We start from the raw sequence: 23,794 nt of genomic DNA, 5'->3' as shown, positions 1-23,794 counted from the left end.
AAGCGGCTGCAAAGATGAAATAAAAAAGCTGCGAGAAACAAACGAAAAAGCTATAAAACAAATAGGTCAATTAGAAAAAGAAATTAGTATAGCAAATGAAAAAATAGAGAAATTGGAAAGAGAAAGAAAGAGAAAAAATGTAATAATACAAGGAATAAAAATTGATACAAATGATCAGAAAGTTTTACGAGGGGCTATGGAGAATTTTATGGAAAAAGAGCTACAAGTTTCAGTAGATGTAAATGGAGCAAGGAAAATAGGAGAAAATACTGTCATAGTGGAACTCAACAGCGTGAAAAACAAAATAGAAGTAATGAAAAATAAAAGTAAATTAAAAACCAAAAAGGACGAAAGAATCTATATTAATGATGATATGTCAAAAGAAGAAAGAATTATTCAGAAAGAAATTAGAAGCAAGGCTATGGTAGAGAGGCATAATGGAAAAAATGTAAAAATAGGATACCAGAAGCTAATCATTAATGGTGAAATATGGACATGGAATAACAACCAACAACAACTCATAAAAGAGAAAAATATACAACCAAAAAACTAGCAATACAACGAAAGCAGACTGAAATAACGGAGATGACATGGCAAAGTACAGGTACACGAAATAGACAAAATGTACAGATTATTAATGAAAAGCAGCCCATAAAAGAACATATATTAGTAGGAACATGGAATGTAAGAGGAACATACGAAGAAGGAAAACTGAAACACCTAGTAGATGAATGTAAAAAATATAAATTCGAAATAGTAGCACTACAAGAAACGAAACAACTAGGCCAAAACTCAATGGAAATAAATGACTATTTATTTTTCAATAGCGGAGGCGAAAATAGAATGTTAGGCACAGGATTTGTAGTAAACAAAAAGCTGAAAGATCTAATCGTTGACTTTAAACCAATTTCAGAGAGAATATGCATACTAAGAATAAGAGGAAAATACCAAAAAATAACATTTATAAACATACATGCACCGACTGAAGAGAAAAACATAGAGATAAAGGAAGACTTCTACAGTCAAATAGATACAGTATTCGAAAATATTCCCAAATACGATATAAAAATAGTACTAGGTGATGCTAATGCCAAAATAGGAAAAGAAGAAATATACACACCCACCATAGGAAAATATAGTCTGCATGAAACAACGAATGAAAATGGTCACCTCTTAATAGATTTTGCAAAAGAAAAAAACATGATCGTTATGAGCACGTACTTTCAACACAAAAGAATATATCAAGGAACATGGAGATCACCAGATGGAAAAACCATAAATCAAATAGATCATGTGCTCATCGAAAAAGACATGGAAAAATGTATAAAGAACATAAGAACATATAGAGGACCGGATGCAGACACAGATCACTTTATAGTCGGAATACAACTTAAACAGGTTATACCAGTTCTTAGAAATCAACAGAAAAAAAGGTACAAAGTAACTAAACCTATTAGACTACTGTCAGAAGAAGAACAAAGTAAATATGAAAGACTAGTCACTAGAGAACTGGAAAATATTGCAGAAAATGAAAACATCGAACAAAAATGGACGCAAATAAAAGTATGTATGACCAAAGCAGCGCAAGTCAGTAATAGAAATATAAAAGATGGATTCAAAGAATGGTTTGATGAAGAATGTAAAATAGAACTGGATGAAAGAAATAAGTTAAGACTCAAAATGATGCAAGTGAAAACACCAGAGATGGAGATACAATACAACGAACAAAGAAAACGAACTAAAAGAATCATAAGAGTAAAGAAAAGAAAGTACAACGAAGATAAATTGAAATGCATAGAAGAAAACTATAAAAATGGAGAAGTCAGGAACTTATATCAAGGAGTAAAAAATGAGAAAAAGGGGTTCCAAAGAAAACCTGTACACTACAAAAGCAAAAATGGAAGGAATTTAGTAAGCGACGAAGAAATACTGAGCAGATGGAGAGAATACTTCGAAGAGCTTCTAAATGAAATTCCCACAACAGAATATGCAGAAGAAGAAGAAGAAGGACCGAATGAAAATATTGATCAAGAAGAAATGCAGGAAAGACCGCCTAATGAAAAAGAAATAAAAGAAATAATAGAAAAACTAAAGAAAAACAAGAGCCCAGGTAAGGATGAAATAACAGCTGAAATGTTTAAATATGGAGGACCAGTACTAATTAAGCATTTGGAAAAGCTGATAAAAGAAATTTGGGAACAAGAACACATACCAAAAGAATGGACTGAAGCCACACTGTGTCCAATTCACAAAAAAGGCGACAAAAGTTTATGCCATAATTACAGGGGAGTAGCCCTACTAAACGTTGCATATAAAATACTTGCAGTACATATAAAAGACAAGATAACACAAAAGATAGATAATGACATAGGAGAATATCAATGTGGATTCAGAAGAGGACGCAGCACGGTGGATCAAATTTTCCTGCTGCGTGAGATACAAGCGGAAAGCTACGAATACGGAAAATCTACAATGGCCCTATTCATTGACTTTAAACAAGCTTTTGACAGAGTTAAGCGAAAAGAAATATACAAAGCACTATGTGAAATTGGAATTAGTAAAAAATTAATAAAGATGGTAAAAGTTACACTCAGAGAAACAGAGAACAGGGTTAAAATAAATGGAAAGGAAACAGATAAGTTTAGGGTCGGTGAAGGGGTACGACAAGGAGACCCACTGTCATCACTGTTGTTTAGTATCCTTCTTGAAATAGTCATCAGAGAAGCCGAAATTAACAGGACAGGACTTGTATACCAACGAAAACACCAATGCTTGGCATTCGCTGATGACATAGTAATGATAGCCAGAAGCAAACAAGAATTACAAGAAATACTAAAAAGACTAGAGGCGATAGGAAGAAAGAAAGGGATATACATAAACGAAGAAAAGACTAAATATATGGAATGGACAAAACGAGAATACACACAAGGACAATACCTGACAATAAACACAGAGGCAAAAATATATAAATTCGAGGAAGTAGAGAGATTCCAATATCTAGGAGCGACATTCACTAGGAGACCAAATATAAAAGAAGAAATCCAAGCGAGAATTATGGCTGGTAATCGTTGTATCTTTGCTCTAAACAACTTATTGAGAAATAAGAACATATCTAGAGGGGCTAAGATAAGAATATACAAGACAGTGATAAGACCTATAGTCTTGTATGCCAGTGAAACATGGACGATGAACAAATCCGAGCAAGTCATGCTTAAAGTATGGGAAAGAAAAGTCCTAAGAAAAATATTTGGCGGAAAGATATGGAATGGAATGTGGATAAGAAGACCAAATGTGGAATTGGAGAGGATGTATGGTGAACCAAACATAGTAGGGATCGTAAAATCACAAAGACTGAGATGGTTGGGACATATCCAAAGGATGCCAAACACGAGACTTCCCAAAAAAATACTAACGGGAGGAATAGGAGGAAAGAAGAAGAAAGGTAGACCGAAAACCAGATGGAAGAAAGATGTTGAAAAAGACATAGAAGAACTGAAAATCACAAATTGGAAAAATAAAGCAGCAAATAGGAGAGATTGGAAAGGAATAGTAAACCAAGCCATGGGCCTTCTAGGCCTGGAGAGCTAAACTATATATATACGAGGTATGTCAAAAAATATTAATTTCGCTCAAGAGCAAACTACCTTTATATTTCAAAATATCAAAAAATTTTATTATGAAAAGTTATTTGTAATTAAAAACCATATTCAAATATGCAATAACAGCCTTCTACGAGAAAAAAAATTTCTTCGTAAATTACCCATTCCGAACATCATTTTTATTTATTAGACCTGTAATAACTCTTTTATTAATAATTTTAGGAAAAAAAATATTCTTCATAAAAATCTGTGCATGGCCTAAACCTCAAGATGCAACCATCAGTTATCCAAGTTTGTTATTTGTATACGAGGTGTGTCAAATAATATGAATTTAAAAATAATTATTTCTATATTCTTTCTAAATTCATATTATTTGACACACCTCGTATAAAATTAACAAACTTGGAAAACTGATGGTTTAATCGCGAGGTTTAGACCATGCACAGATTTTTATGAAGAATAAGTTTTTTTCCTAAAATTATTAATAAAAGAGTTATTACATGTCTAATAAATAAAAATGATGTTCGGAATCGGTAATTTAGGAAAATCTCAGAAATTTTTTTTCACGTAGAAGGCTGTTATTGCATATTTGAATATGGCTTTTAATTACAAATAACTTTTCATAATAAAATTTTTTGATATTTTGAAATATAAAGGTAGTTTGCTCTTGGGCGAAATTAATATTTTTTGAGATACCTCGTATACTGTTGACAAAATTTGATATCTGATGATTGCATCTTAGGTTTTAGACTATGCAGAGCACTTTATAGAGAATTACTTTTTTTCGTAAAATTGATATTAAAAAAGTATCCCATATGGTCCCAAGTTACGTAGACACCCTGTATAAACCGTAATTTGTGCAATAATTTATTAATAACAAAGTCGGAACGTGGTTTAAGCTATCACGACTAGTGGCAATCGATTTAGCGTATAAAAATACTATGAAAAAGACTACAAACTTGCTGTAGATAGCGCATTATTTCGAGCTTTTCGACGAATAAACAATTATTTTGTTATTAACAAAATAATAACATATTTTAAGTAATCGCGACTAGTCGCATTCGATTCAGCGACCAAAAACATACCAAATAAGACCTTAACACTATCAATTTCTTTACAGGGCTTCTAATAATACCTGAAAAATACCTAATTTTACCATAATTTGCTAATAACAATTAAACGCACCACATTTAACAAAAATTGATTAATAACAATTAAACGCACCACATTTGGGCTTCCAGACCACTTCCATTGGATTCAGCGACCAAAAAAACCTATAATACCACCATCAAATCACGGCGAACTAGAATTTCCCACGGGGCCCCCTATGTTGCGACTAGACTAATAATATTGTCATCGACAGTATCTACATACTTCTGTCTGATATAAATCAGATGTACCTGATAAATGTGCGTAACCGATGAGGGGCCCATATAGACTAGAACCACTAACTGGTGGAAAGTAAAATAAGAACCCCAGAAGGTCAAATATTAAAGAAGAAAATGGACACAAGCACAAGAATTAAAAATTAAAAATAAAGAAATTAACAGGTAATAGAAAGTACAAATAATACAAATAATAAAGTAAAAAATGAAGGCTAGAAAATTGACAAAAACACGAAAACATAAACAATGGATGAGAAACGTACAAAACCATTAAAATAAAGCAAGAAACCACAAAACGAAAAATAGCAATGGTTTGATGAAGAATCTCGATACATAACAAAAAAGAATAATGTATACCGACGACTACAATAATTACAGAAGATAGGCAGAAAAAAATATATGCTGCTGAGGACGGAAAAAATAAAATACATAGAAGGAAAAAAGAGAAAATATGGAAAAAGAAGTCAGAGAACTCAATAAACTCACAGAAACCAGAAAATTCCCAAATTCAAAAACTTTAAAAAGTAGAAAGGATTTTAAATCAAGAACATGATGTTCAAAGATAAACAAGGAAATATAGTAACAAAAAAAAATTAAATATTGAAAAGAAAATGTTAAAGAAAACAGGGAGGATGCCCTTTATGATGGAATAGTGCTGGACCAAAACGATAACAGAAAAATAAATCCAGCATTATTAGCAGAAATGGAAGAAGAAGTCAACAGATTAAAAGACAACAAATCACCTGGATTGCGTAGAATTAATTAAAGAAGATGGAGATGCTCCCTTATTAAATACGATACATCAACTAATAGTGAATAATAAAGAACAAACTATTGCTATTACATGAAAGGGATATAGGAGTGATCACCAGTATATGCAAAATAGGAGATACATTTTAATGTAAAAACTATCGGGCAATTACGTTGCTAAATATAGCAGTAATAGTAGGGGAGGAAAGTATGCTAAATTTGCAGTTACTCGAGCGTTATGGGGACATATTGGGTTGTGAAGAGTAGGTCCTAAAACCAAAAAAAGTTAAGTTTTCCATAAAGAGGGGGACTTTCCATTTTTAAAATTTAATTTTCCATTTCCAATAATCGTTTTTTTCGATTATAGCGCCATCTATCCATAATTCGAAAAAATGTCTCGAATAAAAGTTGCTTATCCTCACGCCCCGCTCAAATCGTCAGATTTTTTAAATATACTCACTTTTGCATGTACTTAACTTACCTTATCTTAATCTGATGATTTCGAGTTTTTCTAAGGAAAGATTTTTTTTCGGACCCCCCTTAACGAACTCTCCTGTATTAAGAGCCAATATATGGTACATTGGAGGTACCTATACCTATTGGAGATACATATATGGTATAGAGGTACATTTACAGGGGACAAGGTTTCTCCCCATGTGATAATCTGACGCTCTCGAGCAACTGCAAAAATCCCCGCTTGGGCTCCCCTGCCATAAAGCTTTACAAGAATTAGAATATAGCTATAGCACATACGGTTGTCAATCTGATTATAACGTTGTTCAGAAATTTATAGTAAGAACAAAATATAACACTAAGATGCAAACAAAAATAGTACTTAAAGTAGTTAAAGAAAGCACTGAGAGACAAGGAAAAGACAACTTCACAAAAAAAAAGAAACAAACTATCTGGTTACCTTGCAAAATCCATAGACTTTGGAAGGAAATAACAGAACCATTGAGAATATAAAAAACGAAGATCAAATCAAATAACCAACACAATCGTAGCGTAGAGTGAAGATATAGAGTAGATATAGAGTGAAGATCAAAATGAAAATGTTCAAGAACAAGAAGCAACTAGGTATAAATTAATAAATTTTACATAACAAATAACATTGAAATAAATAACAAATAATAAACCACCTGTATAAGGTGGTATTATATCACGGAAATGTTATTATAAACTTATACAGGGTAGCGAGAAAGTATGGAAACACGGTAATTTCTCGGAAACCGCTAGAACGATTTTATGGATTTTGGTGGGTAAGGGTCTTTTAATGCGGCCGATATTATAAAGGTAATTACATTGTTGTCAAATCTTCCGTTTTTCTGGAAATCTAATTAACTTTCTTATTTGAAATGGAACACCCTATATATTTTTTTTGTTTTTAAGTCCTTAGGACATACTGATTATTTTTCAAGTTATATTCCCTATACCTAAATGCCGTAGTTTCTGAGTTATTGCTACATTTATTAAAAAACAATTTTTAAACAAATTATAAAAATTAATTTTTTCGGTCCGACTAGACATTATTTTAGGTTTTTTGGATCATTGGGAATAAAAACGGTCTTTAGTAATTTTGTTGTAAAGATAATCGTTTTCGAGTTATAAACAATTTAAAACCGAAAAAAATCGAAAAATGACGATTTTCTAGGTTCAAAAACACAAGTAACAAATATTATTTCTGAAACTACGAAGTACCTAAATTCAAGTACAAACCTTCATGTATCAGATACCGATAAGTGATTTGGTCTTATTTCATTTTAAAACATTGTTTTTTAGTTGTTAATGCCCGATCGCCCGTCCTCTCATATGCGCTTCATTAACAATTTAAAAAAAACAATGTTTTAGAATAGATCTTCCCAAAAGTTCTTATCAGGCGGTGATAGAAGAAAATTTGAGCTTGAATTTAGGTACTTCGTAATTTCAAAAATTTTTTTTTTTCTTGTGTTTTTGAGCCTTAAAAATTGCCAGTTTTTCGATTTTTTTCAGTTTTAAATTGTTTATAACTCGGAAACAACTAGATTTACAAGAAAATTACATAAGACCTTTTTTGTTCCCAACGATCCAAAGAACCTAAAATAATGTCTATCCGGGCCAAAAATAATAATTTTTATAATTTATTTAAAACTTTTTTTTTATAAATGTAGCAATAACTCCGAAATTACGGCATTTGTGTATAGGGAATATAACATGAAAAATAATCAGTATTTCTTAAGGACTTCTAAACGTCAAAAATATATAGGGTGCTCCATTAAAATAAGAAAGTTCATTAGATTTCCAGAAAAACGGAAGATTTGACAACAATGTAATTACCACTATAATATCGGCCGCATTAAAAGACCCTTACCCACCAAAATCCATAAATCGTTGTAGCGGTTTCCGAGAAATTACCGTGTTTCCATACTTTCTCGCTACCCTGTATAAAAATTGTATAATTTTTTTCTATCTACTACTTACTTGCATCAGTAATAAATTTTTCGACAGCTTTGTTTTCCTCTGCAGACTCGATGGTTACCAAGTTCATGTGTAGATTTTCACAAAAATCCATGGCTTGTAAGAAGTTTAGCTATAAAAAATAATAATTCAATAAATTACAAAGTAGTACTGAAAAACGGATTGTTTTCATAACTTCGTATTATTATAAATCAAATTTTCACACTTTCTTTAAAAACATATTGTAGTATGGTCCACTACTTAATATTTTATGCCTAGCATAAACTAGTAGATAAATAGTATTCACATTTTTTAGTCCAGAGTAATAAGGATTTTCTCGGGATACTCAAAGATCCAGGTAGCTAACTACTTTTTTAGTTAATGTAGACCTATAGGAAGAAAACCTACCTGTTTCCTACCTAGAGTTCGCGTCCGTTTTTTAATTATTAACAATTTAGTGAAAAAATCGCGATTTTTTTGATTTTTTGCACTCTATCCAAAAGCTAAATAGTTGACATAAAATTACAAAATTCAGTTTTTTATAACATTGAAAAACCTTCAAAATGCCGATTTTTGAAAGTTAAAAAGTTAATTTGTTGCTACACAAACTGCAAAATAAGTGAAATTCGTTATTTGTTAATAACTTTTACTAAAACTAACTTAGAACTTTAGTGTTTCATCTAAAGTTGGGTATTGGCGTACTTGACAAACCTTCAAAATTTGGGACCGATGATCCATTAATTAGTTTAAGATTTATTCTATTTGTTTATCCCAGAGACCTTTATTTTGCAATAAGATAAGACAGAAAATAATGAAGATAGGGCAATTCTGAGTATGCCAAATGAAAGTAGAAGGGTGATAGTATCAAAATGTATTAAAAAAAGATAAAAAAATAATTAATATAGCCAAAAATCCTAATGCCAAATTTTTGAAATTTTGTAGTTTATAAACATTTAGAATAACTTTAAAAATATTGTCCGTAGAAACAATATTTTTATATATTCGAAAATATAGTATTTTAACACGAATTTTCAAATAAAAAAAATTAGCCTGGGGTTATTTGGGACAAAGTTAGCTATATGTTTTTTTTAATTCACAGCTAATTTGTTTATAATAAATAAGGAATTTTATTAACGCCATTTTAAAGAATGGGGTTTGTACTATTTTTGTATCTCCGGATCAACTCAATGGAATTTTTTTTAATTTGTATGTAATTTCTACGTACATTACAAATATGCATTTTGTTTATAAATTTATTAATTAATAAGCAGTCTTAATTTGTTTAAACAATTCTTGAAAAAATATTTTTTTACAAAAATCTATTTTTTAATCATAGTATCATTAATGATCATAGAAAAAGTTAAAGTACACTTTAATAAATAAATTATTTTTATTAGATAATTATTTATTGAAGATAATTTATTTATTAAAGTATACCTTAACTTTTTCTATGATTAATAACGATAGTATGATCAAAATCGTGGATTTTTGGGAAAAATTAATTTTTTTAAAAATGTTTAGACAAATTCGACTGTTTATTAATTAATAAATATCTAGACAAATTGCATATTCGTAATGTACAGAAAAATTACATACGAATTAAAAACAGAACGATCAAAATATATTCAGTAGATCCCGAGATATAGAAAATGATAGTAGTTTTAAGTTGCCTTATTTAGTTTTTGAACTCGTGCATTTGTCGGCTCCCAGCTCCCCCTTCACTTACCACGACTAGTCACCAATTGAACTACTTATATTTTTAAAAATTCGTGTAAAATACCAGCTTTTCTAATATGTAAAATGATTTTTTCTACGGACAATATTTTTAAAGTTATTCAAAATGTTTATAAATTACAAAATTTCACAAATTTGGCATTAGGATTTTTGACTAGATTAGATATTTGTTTTATCTTTTTTTAGTGCATTTTGATAACATCAGTTTTCTACTTTCATTTGGCATACGCAGAATTGCCCTATCTTCATTCTTTTCTGTCTTATGGTATTGCAAAATAAAGGTCTCTGGGATAAACGATTAGAATAACTCTTAAACTAATTAATGGATCGGTCTCAAATTTTGAGGGTTTGTTAAGTACCCTAACAACCAACTTTGGATGAAACACTAAAGTTCTAAGGTAGTTTTAGTAAAAGTTATTAACAAATACCGATTTTCACTTATTTTGCAGTTTGCGTAGCCACAAATTAACTTTTTAACTTTCAAAAATCGGCATTTTGAAGGTTTTTTAATGTTTTAAATTCTAAAAAATTAAATTTTGTAATTTTATGTCAAATATTTAGCTTTTGAATGGGGTGCAAAAAATCGAAAAAATCGCAATTTTGCACTAAATTGTTAATAATTAAAAAACTTAAAGTAGTCAACTACCTGGATGTTTGAGTGTCCCGAACATGGTCTATTTTTAGCTTATTAATCTGGAGTATTTAGATAAAGATGAGGACTTTATAAAATTAGAATTAACATTGATCGCTTCTACTTAAACCATATCAGTATAAACTGCAAATATAAAGTTAAACATGAAATAAAATAAAACAAAAATTATGAGCTAGTAGCTAACATCTCTATTCGGGAGCCATCAACGGAAACGTCAGTGAGAATGTAAATTAAGCACATAATAACAAAACTACGCGAATAACACTAAAATACGGAAATCGCTATACATATACGTATCCGGCTACAGAGAGCAACTTATTGAACATATTGAACATTGGCGAGATCCATGTAATCCAAGAAAGTGTATTTTTTTGTAAATGAGAAAAATAGCAAGTATAACCTTCTTATTAGGTTATTATTATATTTCTTCTTCTTCGTCTTCTTCTTCTTTTGGCTATGTCCTTCCATTCAGATCTCTCTTGGGCCCCTTCTCCTCCATTGTCCTATATTCATGGTTCATTATGGTAGAGGAGCCCAAGCGGGGATTTTTGCAGTTACTCGAGCGCGTCAGATTATCATATGGGGAGAAACGTGGTACCCTGCAGATGTACCTCTACCATATATTGGCTCTTAACACAGGGGAGTTCGTTAAGGGGGGCCGAAAAAAAATATATCCTTAGAAAAACTCGAAATCGTCAGATTAAGATAAGGTAAGTTAAGAAGAATAGAAGCGTTCGAAATGTAGTGTTACAGAAGAATATTGAAAATTCAGTGGGTTCAAAGGATTACCAATGTTGAAGTGCTACGACGTTTAAATAAGGAGTTAGAAATTATGAAAAGTATAAAAACTAGAAAACTGGAATATTTGGGTCACATTACCAGAGGAGAAAAATACGAGTTGCTGAGAATTATTATGCAAGGAAGGATCCAAGGAAGAAGCAGCATAGGAAGAAGACGCATCTCCTGGCTGAGGAACCTTAGAGAATGGTTTAACTGTAGTTCATTACAACTATTCAGAGCAGCAGCCAACAAAGTGACCATAGCCATTATGATATCCAACCTCCGATAGGAGAGGGAACTTTAAGAAGAAGAAGAAGTCAAGTACATGCAAAATAGTGTATATTTCAAAAATCTGACGATTTGGGCGGGGCGTAAGTAAATGGGTGCCTCACAAAGTTTCACAAGAAAAAAGCGAATATTTCGCGAAATGAACGACAGATCTAAAAACTAAAAAATACGTGTTCAATATTTGTCAAAAATCTATCGAATGTACCTACCACGACTCCCCATGGAGATGAGTGGGGGTAAATTTAAAATTTTAAATATGAATCCCGCGATATTTCGCGAAATGAACATCAGATCGAAAAACTGAAAAATACACTTATTCAATATGTTTAAAAAATCTATCGAATGGCACCAAACACGACCCCCATGGTAATGAGTGGGGGGTTACTTTAAAATTTTAAATAGGAGCCCCCATTTTTTATTACAGATTCGGATGCCTTACGTAAAAATACGTAACTTTTATTTGAAACATTTTTCCGAATTATGGATAAATGGCGCTATAATCGGAAAAAACGATTGTTGGAAATGGAAAATTAAATTAAAAATGGAAAGTCCCCACTAAAATGGAAAACTAACTTTTTTTGGTTTTAGAACCTACTCTTCACAACCCAATAGGTCCCCAAAGCGCTCGAGTGACTGCACATTTAGCATACTTTCCTCCCCTACTATTATTACATTTAGAAATACAAATATGCTAATGAATACAAAGTACAAAAGACTACTAAAATATAAAGGATCGTCTTACACTGAGTCTCAAAACTCTAATAAAAAAGAAGTGTCATATTTTAAAAAGATATGAGTAAAAACACGAGTTCAAAGTTTTTAATATCCACTATTCTTTAATTGATATTGAACGTGAATGGGATAATATGTAAAGTGACAATTTGAAATACTTGATATGTGACAGGAAGAAATACAAATCATATTTATTTGTATAATAATATAATTTTAACTATTTATAATGGGAAATAAGCCGCAATATTATTAAAAAATGATTTTTATTAACGTTTCGACGCCCAAATCGGATACGCCCAAATTATCAATACCATACATAAAAGGATTATCCGAGAAACTTAAAACAATAGGAAATAAATTCAACATTTCAACAACATTCAAAACAACCAACACATTGAGATCTATTCTATCTAAAACTAAACCTAACAATGAACAAAAAAGGATAAAGAATTGTATTTATAAAATACCTTGTGAATGCGAACAGTTTTATATAGGTGAAACATCAAGACCATTAAACGTTAGAATAAGTGAACATCAATCCTATATTAAAAATAGAGAATTTGATAGATCTCAAATATGTCAACACGCATGGGATAATGAACATAGAGTTCAGTGGAGAGATTCAAGTATAGTCCTGAAAGAAACAGATAGTAAAAAGAGAAAAATCAAAGAAGCGGCTCTAATTATGCTAAACGAAACCAATTGTGTCGCAAATTCCTCGGTGGAATGCAGTAGGATGTGGATACCCATACTGAAAGAGGAAGTCAATAGAAAGAAAATACCACAATTAGTAAGTCAATAGTCGAGTTAGTACATATTTTATATTTTAGTAGGTATTACTTATATATCCACGTATTATTGATATTATTTATAATTTAAACAAAATTATGGTAAAGTCAGAATTTGGTATTAATTTTGAGAGTAAATTAAATGTAAGACCAAATACTTACGATGTCGGGATAGTATCACGAGGTTTTTCCTGGTTTTCCCTCGTGATTTACTATGAGATCTCTAACGCGAGAATTTTAATGTCACCGTTGCATGTGGTTGTCTTTTTAAAGACAGATCACATGCTATGATTTTTTTGTGACGGATATTCTTGAGTTGGGGTTGATTTCATGTAATCGAATGAACTATCTTTCAGTAAAGTCGTCCCAGGAACGCAACTCATAAATATTGGCAATATCATTTTAAAGTCTTCTACTGTATCTGAATTGCCGATATAAATGAGTCAAATTAAATAAATTATTAGAAGAATTTTTTTATTAAGCAACAACATTTTTGTTTATGTTAGTAGTATTTTGTATTTTGACAACGGCACCCGATTTGGACGTCGAAACGTTAATAAAAAATCATTTTTTAATAATATTGTGGCTTATTTCCCATTATAAATAGTTAAAATTGTAAAAATGCCACAAGAAAATAGCTTCAGAACAACATAATAATATAATAACTCATAATTCCTGTGGTAAGGACACAAAATAAATGACCGGAAGAAATACAATGAATACCGCAATCCTAAAATCCACACACTATGGAAATCGATTATTAAGATGTCTTCTTCTTTAAATGCCGTCTCCTAATCAGAGGTTGGATATCATCATCACTATCTTTACTCTATCTACCGCTGCTCTGAAAAGTTCTGTAGAACTGTATTTAAACCAGTCCCTTAAATTCTTCAACCATGACACTCTCCTTCTTCCTATACTCCTTCCGCCTCTTATCTTTCCCTGTATTATCAGTCTTAGCATTTCATATCGCTGTCCTCTCATTACGTGTCCCAGATATTGTAACTTTCTTGCAGACTTCCGTGATCGTTTTCTTCCGTGTCCATACTATTCTAAGCATCCTTCTGTAACACCACATTTCAAATGACTGTAGCTTATTTTTGTGTTCTTGCTTCAATGTCCAGCTTTTAAGTCCATATTGCAGTATCGATAACACGTAGCATCTCAAAGCTCTTACTCTCAGTTTTAAGCTAAGGTCTTTGTTGCAGAGAACTGTTTTCATTTTTACAAACGCATTTCTTGCTATCTCTATCCTGGTCCCTATTTTCTGTTGTATTAAGATGTATAAAATCATTATTTTACCATGTTTTGGATGTGAAACATGGGTGATGACGATGACTAGGGAGCGGATTTATGTGCGATCAATTTTGATGAAATATGCGCATATATATGCAGTAAAAAATTACGAAATATGCGCAAGATATGCACAAAAATTCAAAAAATGCAAAAATGCGCATTTCGAGAAACCACAAATTTTCTGTTCTATCCTTTTCTAGGGGGTTCTTTTATAGGGGGGGGCAATCTAATTTATTATATTATTATTTGAATTCCCTCTTGTCTTCTTTGCTTCAGCATCTATCTGGCTTGCAAATTTTAGAAGTCATGGGGGTGTTACCAGGGAAATGGACCAAAAAGTTTTCATTTAAAAATCTTTTAGTAATATTTTTAATATTTTTCAATATTATTAATGTTGCTATTAGGATGAAAACTTTACCTTAACTCTCTAATTTATTATCTTTCAAATAAAATCATTATTTTTTATATATGCAATTTATTCACATTTTTTTACAAAAACTTATACCAGTAGTTATTTAAAATAAAACAGTTTATTTTTTTTTTATTTTATTTAAAATAAAACAACAATATAACTATATATCTTTTTTTATAATTATAATTCCCTACAATGTGTTTTTCCAAATTTTTGGGGAAAAAAGAGATACCGGAGAAAGTAAAAACGGTAGTCGTTAGATCACTAGTTAGACCAACAATCAAATACAGCAGCGAGACATGGACATTGACGGGGAGACAAAAATCCAGAGTCAATGCTATGGAAATGAGATTCCTGAGGAAAATAGCAAACAGAAAGAGGACAGACAAAATACAAAACGAAACAATCAGACAAAAACCTAAAACTAGAACCAATCAATGAAAAAATAGTAGATGGACAACTTAAATGGTTCGGGCACGTGTGTAGAATGTCGAACGTGAGACTAACAAAACGAATGTTCGAAATGAGAGTGCAGGGGAAAAACAAAAGTTTCCTGGAAGGCCAGGAGTTATGTGGGTAGAGGAAATCAGGAAAGAAGCCGAGAAGAAAGGATTGACACTGGAAACTGCAAGAAACCTAACACAAGATCGGTTAACATGGAGGCTACAATGCCAAATTCAACTCCACCAGCCTTAAAGGTGAAAGGCTTAGGACTTAGACTAAGTAAGTAAGTAAACTTTAATGAGGAAGCAGCCAAATATTAGGCATTTATTAAAGATAAAAGAGGAAGAAAGCAATCTTAAAACTCACCATTTTACTACATGCTTTGCAGTATAAGTTTCCATTGCTGTAATGAAGCTCGGGATAGGTTCTTATCCAGGAATAAACCAGGCTAGATTATTTCGGCATATTGCACTATTCACAAACAGAAGTATTAAACAAAAATTAAACATTCGCATTGACCGACTAAAGGTAAATAATTTTACTGATTTACGGGATCTGATCTAAAGCATGAATATTTCAATTTCCGTTAGAAAATTGTAAAACTATGGTGTAAGTTCTCTTAACAATAGGGGATTTAAAAGAATCACCAGAATTATAGGTATGTACCTACTAAATATAATAAAAGTAAATAAATTTCGGATTTCCCGGTAAACCATCCTTCATCATTTTAACATCCTACAATCATTTTATAACGGCGTACTATAAGTACTATAAGTACTTTGTGTAAAGATCTGGTATTTTCTAAGAAAAAATGAAAAGGCAGTGAATGAGCCGTCTCTCTTCAGGTAGTTCTCGAATTAACAGATACGACAGCCTGTGCGCAGAAATATTTTGTGTCGAATTAAAAAAATTTTTTTTGGACTTAAATATTTTTAAATAGGCACAAAATATGCATGTTTCTTTAAAAATATGCAAAATTTAGTAAAGTTCTCAAATATGCGAAATATGCATGCAATATGCATTTAGCATAAAATCCGCTCCCTAGGGATGACAAAAACCATAAAAACAAAAATTCTAAGAAAGATCTTTGGACGGATTAACGATAGACTTTACCACCCCAATGCCATAATCGCTAGGCTCCAAAGAGTTTGATGGGACGGTCTTGTAGTAAAGATAAATGACGACAGATTGCCAAGAAGAGCCCTAAATACCAAAAGAACGGTCAAAATATGTGAGAGTGAAGTGGTTTTGGTCTTGGATGCGCAATACTTGATGACGCCAGAATTTTGAGATGAGCGTTGCTAGACCGCCAATATTAGTAGTAGAAATTATGAGAGACCAAGGCTTATTTTGAGCTTTAATGCTATTAAAATAAAAAAAGCAACACACAAGGTTAAACAATACAATATGCTACCTTAATAATTTGATTTGACGTCATGCATAATAGAGAGATTTTGCACCTCTTAAAATAACCGCTGATTTTGGCTCCGCTATGGTTAACTTTATTAAGCATAACGATTACGGAAACGTTAAAAAGCAGAGTTTTTGCAGCCTGTCAAGTAGGTTTTTCGTGTCATCGGTATCGTTATTTAAACATAACCTCACTTCATAACGTTATTGTAATTTTAAGCATATAGGTACTTGAACAGTTTTTGATATTTTAATTTATAGGTAATCAAAATTAGAATCTATGTAAATGTAATTTTACTGATTTTTTTACATTCTGGCAACAAAGCAATTTAACCATTACTATAACGATAACGATAAGCACTACTTTAAACCTCCGTAAATCACGGAATCCCTTTTGTTTACTAACGATAACGGATCATATATTCGCTACTGCGCAGACGTAGTATGACGATAACCATAACGGAATTGTAAAATAAGCGGTGCAAAATCTCTCTAATATATTAATAGAAAAGGGTAAAAATATACGAAACAGCTATAATCATGGTACAAACATCTGAACCGGAATCAGAAAAACTACTACTATATCTAAGAAGGTAAGACATCAGACAGATGATAGTGTTGGCAATATAAATGGATCAACTATGGCAACTACAGGGTAACATTTTCTGCTGCTTAAATGTATGCTGATGATGTGGTGTTGATGGAAACTAGTGAGGGCGACTTAGAACAACAACTGGAACAGTGGAGACAAGTTCTTAAAGAAAAAAGTTTAAAAGGACAATTCAGGCGAGCAATAACACTACTATCTACAGTGAGTAAAGTCATGACAAGGATGATACTAGAAAGAATGAAACAAACTATAGACCAGTTGTTAAGACCAAACTAAGCGGGCTTCAGAAGTAGTAAAGCATGCACAGATCATATTAACACATTAAGAAACATTGTAGAACAAACAATAGAATGGCAGAGCAAAATCTATATAAATTTCATTGACTTTAGACAAGCCTTTGACGGAAATAGTCCTGTCGCCAGGGGGGGTACAACGGCCTCGTTAATTCAGATGGACTTACCCAAATTTTTTTTATGTATTTTGACCCGTAGAACACGAATTTTTTGGGTAACAGTTGATCCGGATGTCGATAAGATTGTTATAGACCAAGAACTTGAGGAATCAAATAACAGCGATTTTTGGCAAAACAAAACAATATTTTGTATTTTTTGGGTCATTTTAAGCAAAAAATATTTCTACAAGTTTTTTAGTAGGATGCACAGTTTTCGAGATAAACGCGGTTGAACTTTCAAAAAATCGAAAAACTGCAATTTTTAAACCCGAATAACTTTTGATTAAAAAATAAAATAGCAATTCTGCTTAGCGCCTTTGAAAGTTCAAGTCAAATTATGTCGGTTTTGATTATTTGCATTGCTAAAAATTTATTGTGTTATTGCTAAACAAAGCTACAAACAACTAGTGCGTGAGTGATGTTTCTATGATTTCTCATTTAAAATCGAACGAGTAGGTAGAATAGGTACTAGTGCAATCAAGACTATTTCTACGTTACATGCGTTAAAACGTATGTAAAAGCACGGGAAACCCTACGTGTTTATAGCTTTGTTAAACAATAAAAAAATAAATTTTTACCAATGCAAATAATCAAAACCGATATAATTTGACTTAAACTTTCAAATGCGGTAAGCAGACTTGCTATTTTATTTTTTAATCAAAAGTTATTCGGGTTCAAAAATTGCAATTTTTCGATTTTTTTAAAGTTCAACCGCGTTTATCTCGAAAACTGTGCATCCTACGAAAAAACTTGTAGAAATATTTTTTACTTAAAATGGCCCAAAAAATACAAAATATTGTTTTGTTTTGCCAAAAATCGCTGTTATTTGATTCCTCAAGTTCTTGGTCTATAACAATCTTATCGACATCCGGATCAACTGTTACCCAAAAAATTCGTGTTCTACGGGTCAAAATACATAAAAAAAACTTGAGTAAGTCCATCTGAATTAACGAGGCCGTTGTACCCCCCCTGGCGACAGGACTAAAATAACAGAGAAAAAATGTGAGAAATGTTAAAGAGATATGGAATTCCATTAAAATACATAAGAATTATCAGAATGTTATATGAAAATTATACCGCACAAATCATGCACAATCGGAAACTCACAGAACCAATCAACATAGACAGTGGTGCCAGGCAAGAGTGTATTTTATCTCCAACCATATTTTTGATCTTAATCTACTGGGTCATGAAGAAAACAACGAAAAATAAAACAGGAATTAGATGGAATACTTTCGGTCAGTTTGAAGATCTAGACTTTGCGGATGACATATTATGTCTGGTGTCCGAAAAAAGACAACATATGCAGAAAAAAAAACAGAAAAGGTGACAAAAGAAACAAGAAAAATAGGATTAGAGATTAACACAAGAAAAACCAAACTTATGAAGATAAATACGGAAAGAGAAATGGGGATATTCATTGAAGGAGAAGTAGAAAATGTACAGAAGTTTTGCTACCTGGGAAGCATAATTGACGCTAGCGGTGGAATAGAAGAGGTAATTAATGGAAGGATAACTAAACCCCAGAATGCGTTCTATATGCTGAAGGAAACATGGGAGTCCAATAAATTAACATCCAAAACCAAAATTGGGATATTTAATACAAATGTAAAGAGCATTTTGCTATATTCAGCAGAAACTTGAAAATTAGAGAAAAAGATTATACAAAAGGTTCAGACATTTGTAAATAGATGCCTTAGACGAATATTGCAAATATATTGGTCGATAAGTATTGGCGGATAAGTAACAATAGGAATATTGGCGGATAAGTAACAAGGAACTTTGGAGAAAAACTAATCAAGAACGATAGCCAAAACGATAAATAGACGCAAATGGAATTTTATTGGAAACACATTAAGGAAAAATGAAGATGATATAACCAAACAAGCCCTGGATTACCAACCAACTGAAAAAAGAAAACAAGGCAGACCAATGACATCCTGGAATATAAATATTACCAGAGAGCTAGAAAACAACGGGTTAACATGGAAATAGGTGAAAGCCCTGGCCAGAAACAGAGATGAATGGAGGGGGACTGTAGAGGCCCTATGTTCCAAATGGAATCAAGAGGAGTGAAGTAAGTAAGTAGGACAATTCAGAGTATTTGGAATGTTCGTTTAAAGATGGAGTTACTACAAATAAAATGATATCTTTGGATGGTGAAATGATTGGGAAAACTAATAGTTTTAAGTATCTAACTAGAATCGGTATTACATAGTAATGGGGAAATAGATGGAAATGTATGCAGTAGAATTAGTGTTAGATAGATGAAGTGGAAGGAAGCGAGTGGTGTGTTGTGTGACAGAAAGTTTCAATGAAGCTGAAGGAAAAATTCTTTAAAACAGCCGTAATATCGGCTATGCTGTTCGGAACTGAATGCTATGCAGTTAAAAAGAAAGAGGAACAACAAATGCATGTGGCGGAAATGAAAATGCTTAGATAAATGAGTAAAGTAAGAAAAAAGGATAAAATTAGGAATGAGTCCCGCATTTTTCTTTCTCGGGAAAAGATATGGCTCTTGATATATAGAGAGGAGTAAGACAGGGTTGTGTTCTGTCGCCGCTACTGTTTAACCTGTACAGTGAAGCCATATTTCAGGAAGCGATAGCGGAGCTAAGTGATGGAATCTCTATAAACGGAAGAATAGTAAATAACATAAGATTCGCTGATGACACCGTTATAATGGCAGGCACCCTGGAATCGCTATAAGAATTGCTAAATAGAATTAACGATTATTGCATTCGATACGGACTAAAAATAAACAAGAAAAAAACTAAATTTATGGTTGTCTCAAAAACAGAACATGGAAATGAAAGGTTAATGATAGAGCAAACCCAAATAGAAAAAGTTAAGACATACAAATATCTGGGAACCTGGGTTGATGACAAAAATGACCAAAGCAAAGAAATTAACGTCCGAATTGAAACTGCAAGGCAAGCATTTATAAAAATGAAGACACTGCTTACAAACAAAGACCTTCAGTTGCCTCTCAGATTAAGGGCTCTAAGATGCTACATATTTTCTATATTGCTGTACGGAATGGAAGCTTGGACATTGAAGAGACAACACATAAGAAGAATAGAAGCGTTCGAAATGTGGTGTTACAGAAGAATATTGAAAATTCAGTGGGTTCAAAGGATTACCAATGTTGAAGTGCTACGACGTTTAAATAAGGAGTTAGAAATTATGAAAAGTATAAAAACTAGAAAACTGGAATATTTGGGTCACATTACCAGAGGAGAAAAATATGAGTTGTTGAGAATTATTATGCAAGGAAGGGTCCAAGAAAGAAGAAGCATAGGAAGAAGACGCATCTCCTGGCTGAGGAACCTTAGAGAATGGTTTAACTGTAGTTCCCTAAAACTATTCAGAGCAGCAGCCAACAAAGTGACCATAGCCATTATGATATCCAACCTCCTATAGGAGAGGGAACTTTAAGAAGAAGGGAAAAGAGAAATGTGGGACGTAGGAGGATTTCCTGGTTGCGAAATTTAAGGTAGTGGTGCGGGTGTAGTTCAATACAATAGGGAACTTGCATAAATTTTTAAATTCGAAAAAAATGTTATAAATCACAACAGAACATAATTTAAAACATGTATCAAAGATAAGAAAAGTTTTGTTTTTCTTTCGTTTGGCCCCTAAAGACGATTAAAAATTCAAATTAAAACAGGTGGTCCAAAACGCATAGTGACGTCATATAGTTGTGCATGTACATTCTGCACCAACAAAGTAAACAAAATTGTATATAATTTTAAATTAGACACTATAAACGTCAGTAGAAAATACAGTTATGTAACGTCACAAGCGTTTTTGATCGTTTGAACTATTTTACATTGGCTAAGGGTTCTTCTAAACCAAGGCCAGAAAACAGAAAAAAATATATAGATTTTAAATTATCTTCTAAGTTATTATGAGGTTTTACCGCGTGAAAGTTTGGAAATATTATTTTTAAAGGAAACTGAATAATATTACGTAATAAAAAAATGTGTAAGTTCCCTTATAGGTTTGGCATTCGTTTTGACACTGACACTAAGTTTTATAAATATATTTGATAATTTCTATTTCTGATATATTTGAGTGTTTTTAAGATATATTTTTTAAAATGACCGAAGAGGGTTTTTGTAAAGGGCAGTCTGATAACTTACCTATACTTGATATGTGTATGGTGGCTACATATTTTCAAAAGAGTGAAAATTTTTCCGTCGGAGAAGTTCGGGGAGTTAAAGCAGATAAGTAAGTACATATATTATGTATATTATACTCCCATAATACCTACTAATTTTATACTGTGATTTTATTCTGATTATTATTCTCATAATTATTTAACGATAAAACTTAGTAGGTACACACTTCCTATTAAGTATAGTGATCAAAAAATGTCATTACAATATAAATATTTTCCCATATTTCGCGACGATGCTGTGGCCAAATACCCAAGTAGGTGGAGGCCAATAAACTAAAGAAGAAGAAGAAGAATATACTTACATATAACCCTCCCACATCACTGATATAACCATATAAAAAACTAATGTAAAACTATGTGACGTCACGGGCCGTCTGAACTACTTTAAAATAAAGAAGACTTTAAATTTGTATTTCTAAGTTATTATGAGTTTTTGAAGCGGGAAATTTTGGAAATCTCATTTTTATACAAAATTGAACATTATTATGTAATAAAAAAAAATGTGCAAGTTCCCCATTGTTCAGAGCTACAGCCAACAAAGTTAAGATTGCTGTAATGGTAGCCAACCTCCGATAGGAGCTGGTACTGCAAGAAGACGAAGAAGAAATGAGTATATTAGATGTCTAGGGGTGGCACCAGTTGATGCTAAAATAAGTAAGCATAGGTTAAGATGGCTTGGTCATGTTCAACGTCGAGACGTTAATCACTGCGACTATGATGTTAATCAATACGAAGAATTGCTGAACTGCGGCTTCCTAAAAGAAGTAGGAGAGGAAGGCCAAAGAAGACCTTGGGAGACGCTTTGACAGAACATGTCGGTAAAGGGGATTGATGTTGATATGGCCCAAGATAGAAACTTATAGATAGAGATATTCAATTAAGGAAGCCGACCCCGCATAGAGATAAGGCAAAGAGTGTAATTAAAATTATATCTACGTACATTTTGTACCGGTAAAATATATAATTTATATTTTTATATCCACTACTTACCCTGGTATTAGTAACAACGACGTAATTTTTGTTGCCGACCTTGTGGACAGGAAGGGTTGATGAAGGGTTGTTTCCGAAAACATCCTCCCATCCTTTCTCTGTAAAACAATGTCAAAAATGTATTTTCACTTACTCTAAATCTGTTTAATTTTAAATCTTACCAAGTTTCGCCGCATTTAGACACACAAAAAGTGAAAAAAATATAAGCGACAATCTACACCTTCCCAGCATCTTGTTTTTTTCTAAAATACTATTACAAAATTTTTTTGTATCGTTAATTTATATTTTTCACATTTATCTATAGTTTTAATTGCTAAAAGTTATACAATTATTTGACCTCTGGATGTTTTCAATTCAGAATATGATAACTTATTGTGATAGATCTAAAAAAACACCTACCCAAATTAAAAAAAAAAATAAAAACAAATGCTACACTAGTAGCTTTGTCATATCTAATAATTCGCTTGGATTAGGCGATTAGAGAAATATTTTCTTTTAATTAAATGTATTCTGTTTAAAATTAAAAATTAAAATGTTAAAAGGGTTGTACTTGTGAATATACATTTTAATTTAGTCAAGAGAAATAAAAATAAACTTACAATCGGTTGAGTATTACCTAGGGCCAGCGCCGGATAAAGGGGCGGGCGAGCCGGGCGGTCGCCCGGGGCGCCAAGTTGTGAGGGGCGCCAAATTTTGAGCGATATAAAAATAAAATATTTTGTATATTAACTTTTGAACATTTCTCCTAATATGATTGAATAAGTCTAATATTATTTAATTTAAAACAAAATTATTTCTATCTATAATCAGAATTCATAACTCAAATAAAGAATAATAGATTAAAACCAAAGCCCACT

General features: G+C 32.0%; 1 protein-coding gene across 1 annotated transcript in view; it reads right to left on the bottom strand.

Annotated features, from left to right (window-relative positions):
• LOC126881146 (macrophage mannose receptor 1-like) overlaps positions 1 to 23,346 on the bottom strand; it is a 69,080-nt gene extending 45,734 nt beyond the window's left edge. Inside the window, exons 1-3 of the mRNA XM_050645216.1 lie at positions 23,099 to 23,346; positions 22,938 to 23,035; positions 8,192 to 8,300 (exon numbers count right to left, since the gene is read on the bottom strand). Of these exons, the coding sequence (XP_050501173.1) occupies positions 8,192 to 8,300; positions 22,938 to 23,035; positions 23,099 to 23,168 (277 nt within the window). The 5' untranslated portion in view covers positions 23,169 to 23,346. The remainder of the gene's footprint in view (positions 1 to 8,191; positions 8,301 to 22,937; positions 23,036 to 23,098) is intronic.
• Positions 23,347 to 23,794: the final 448 nt, after the last annotated feature.

The sequence above is a fragment of the Diabrotica virgifera genome, chromosome 3 (assembly GCF_917563875.1).
Source record: "Diabrotica virgifera virgifera chromosome 3, PGI_DIABVI_V3a".
Lineage (NCBI taxonomy): Eukaryota > Metazoa > Arthropoda > Insecta > Coleoptera > Chrysomelidae > Diabrotica > Diabrotica virgifera.
Note: the sequence above shows the minus strand (reverse complement) of the source record. Positions and strands in the feature narration are given on the sequence as shown.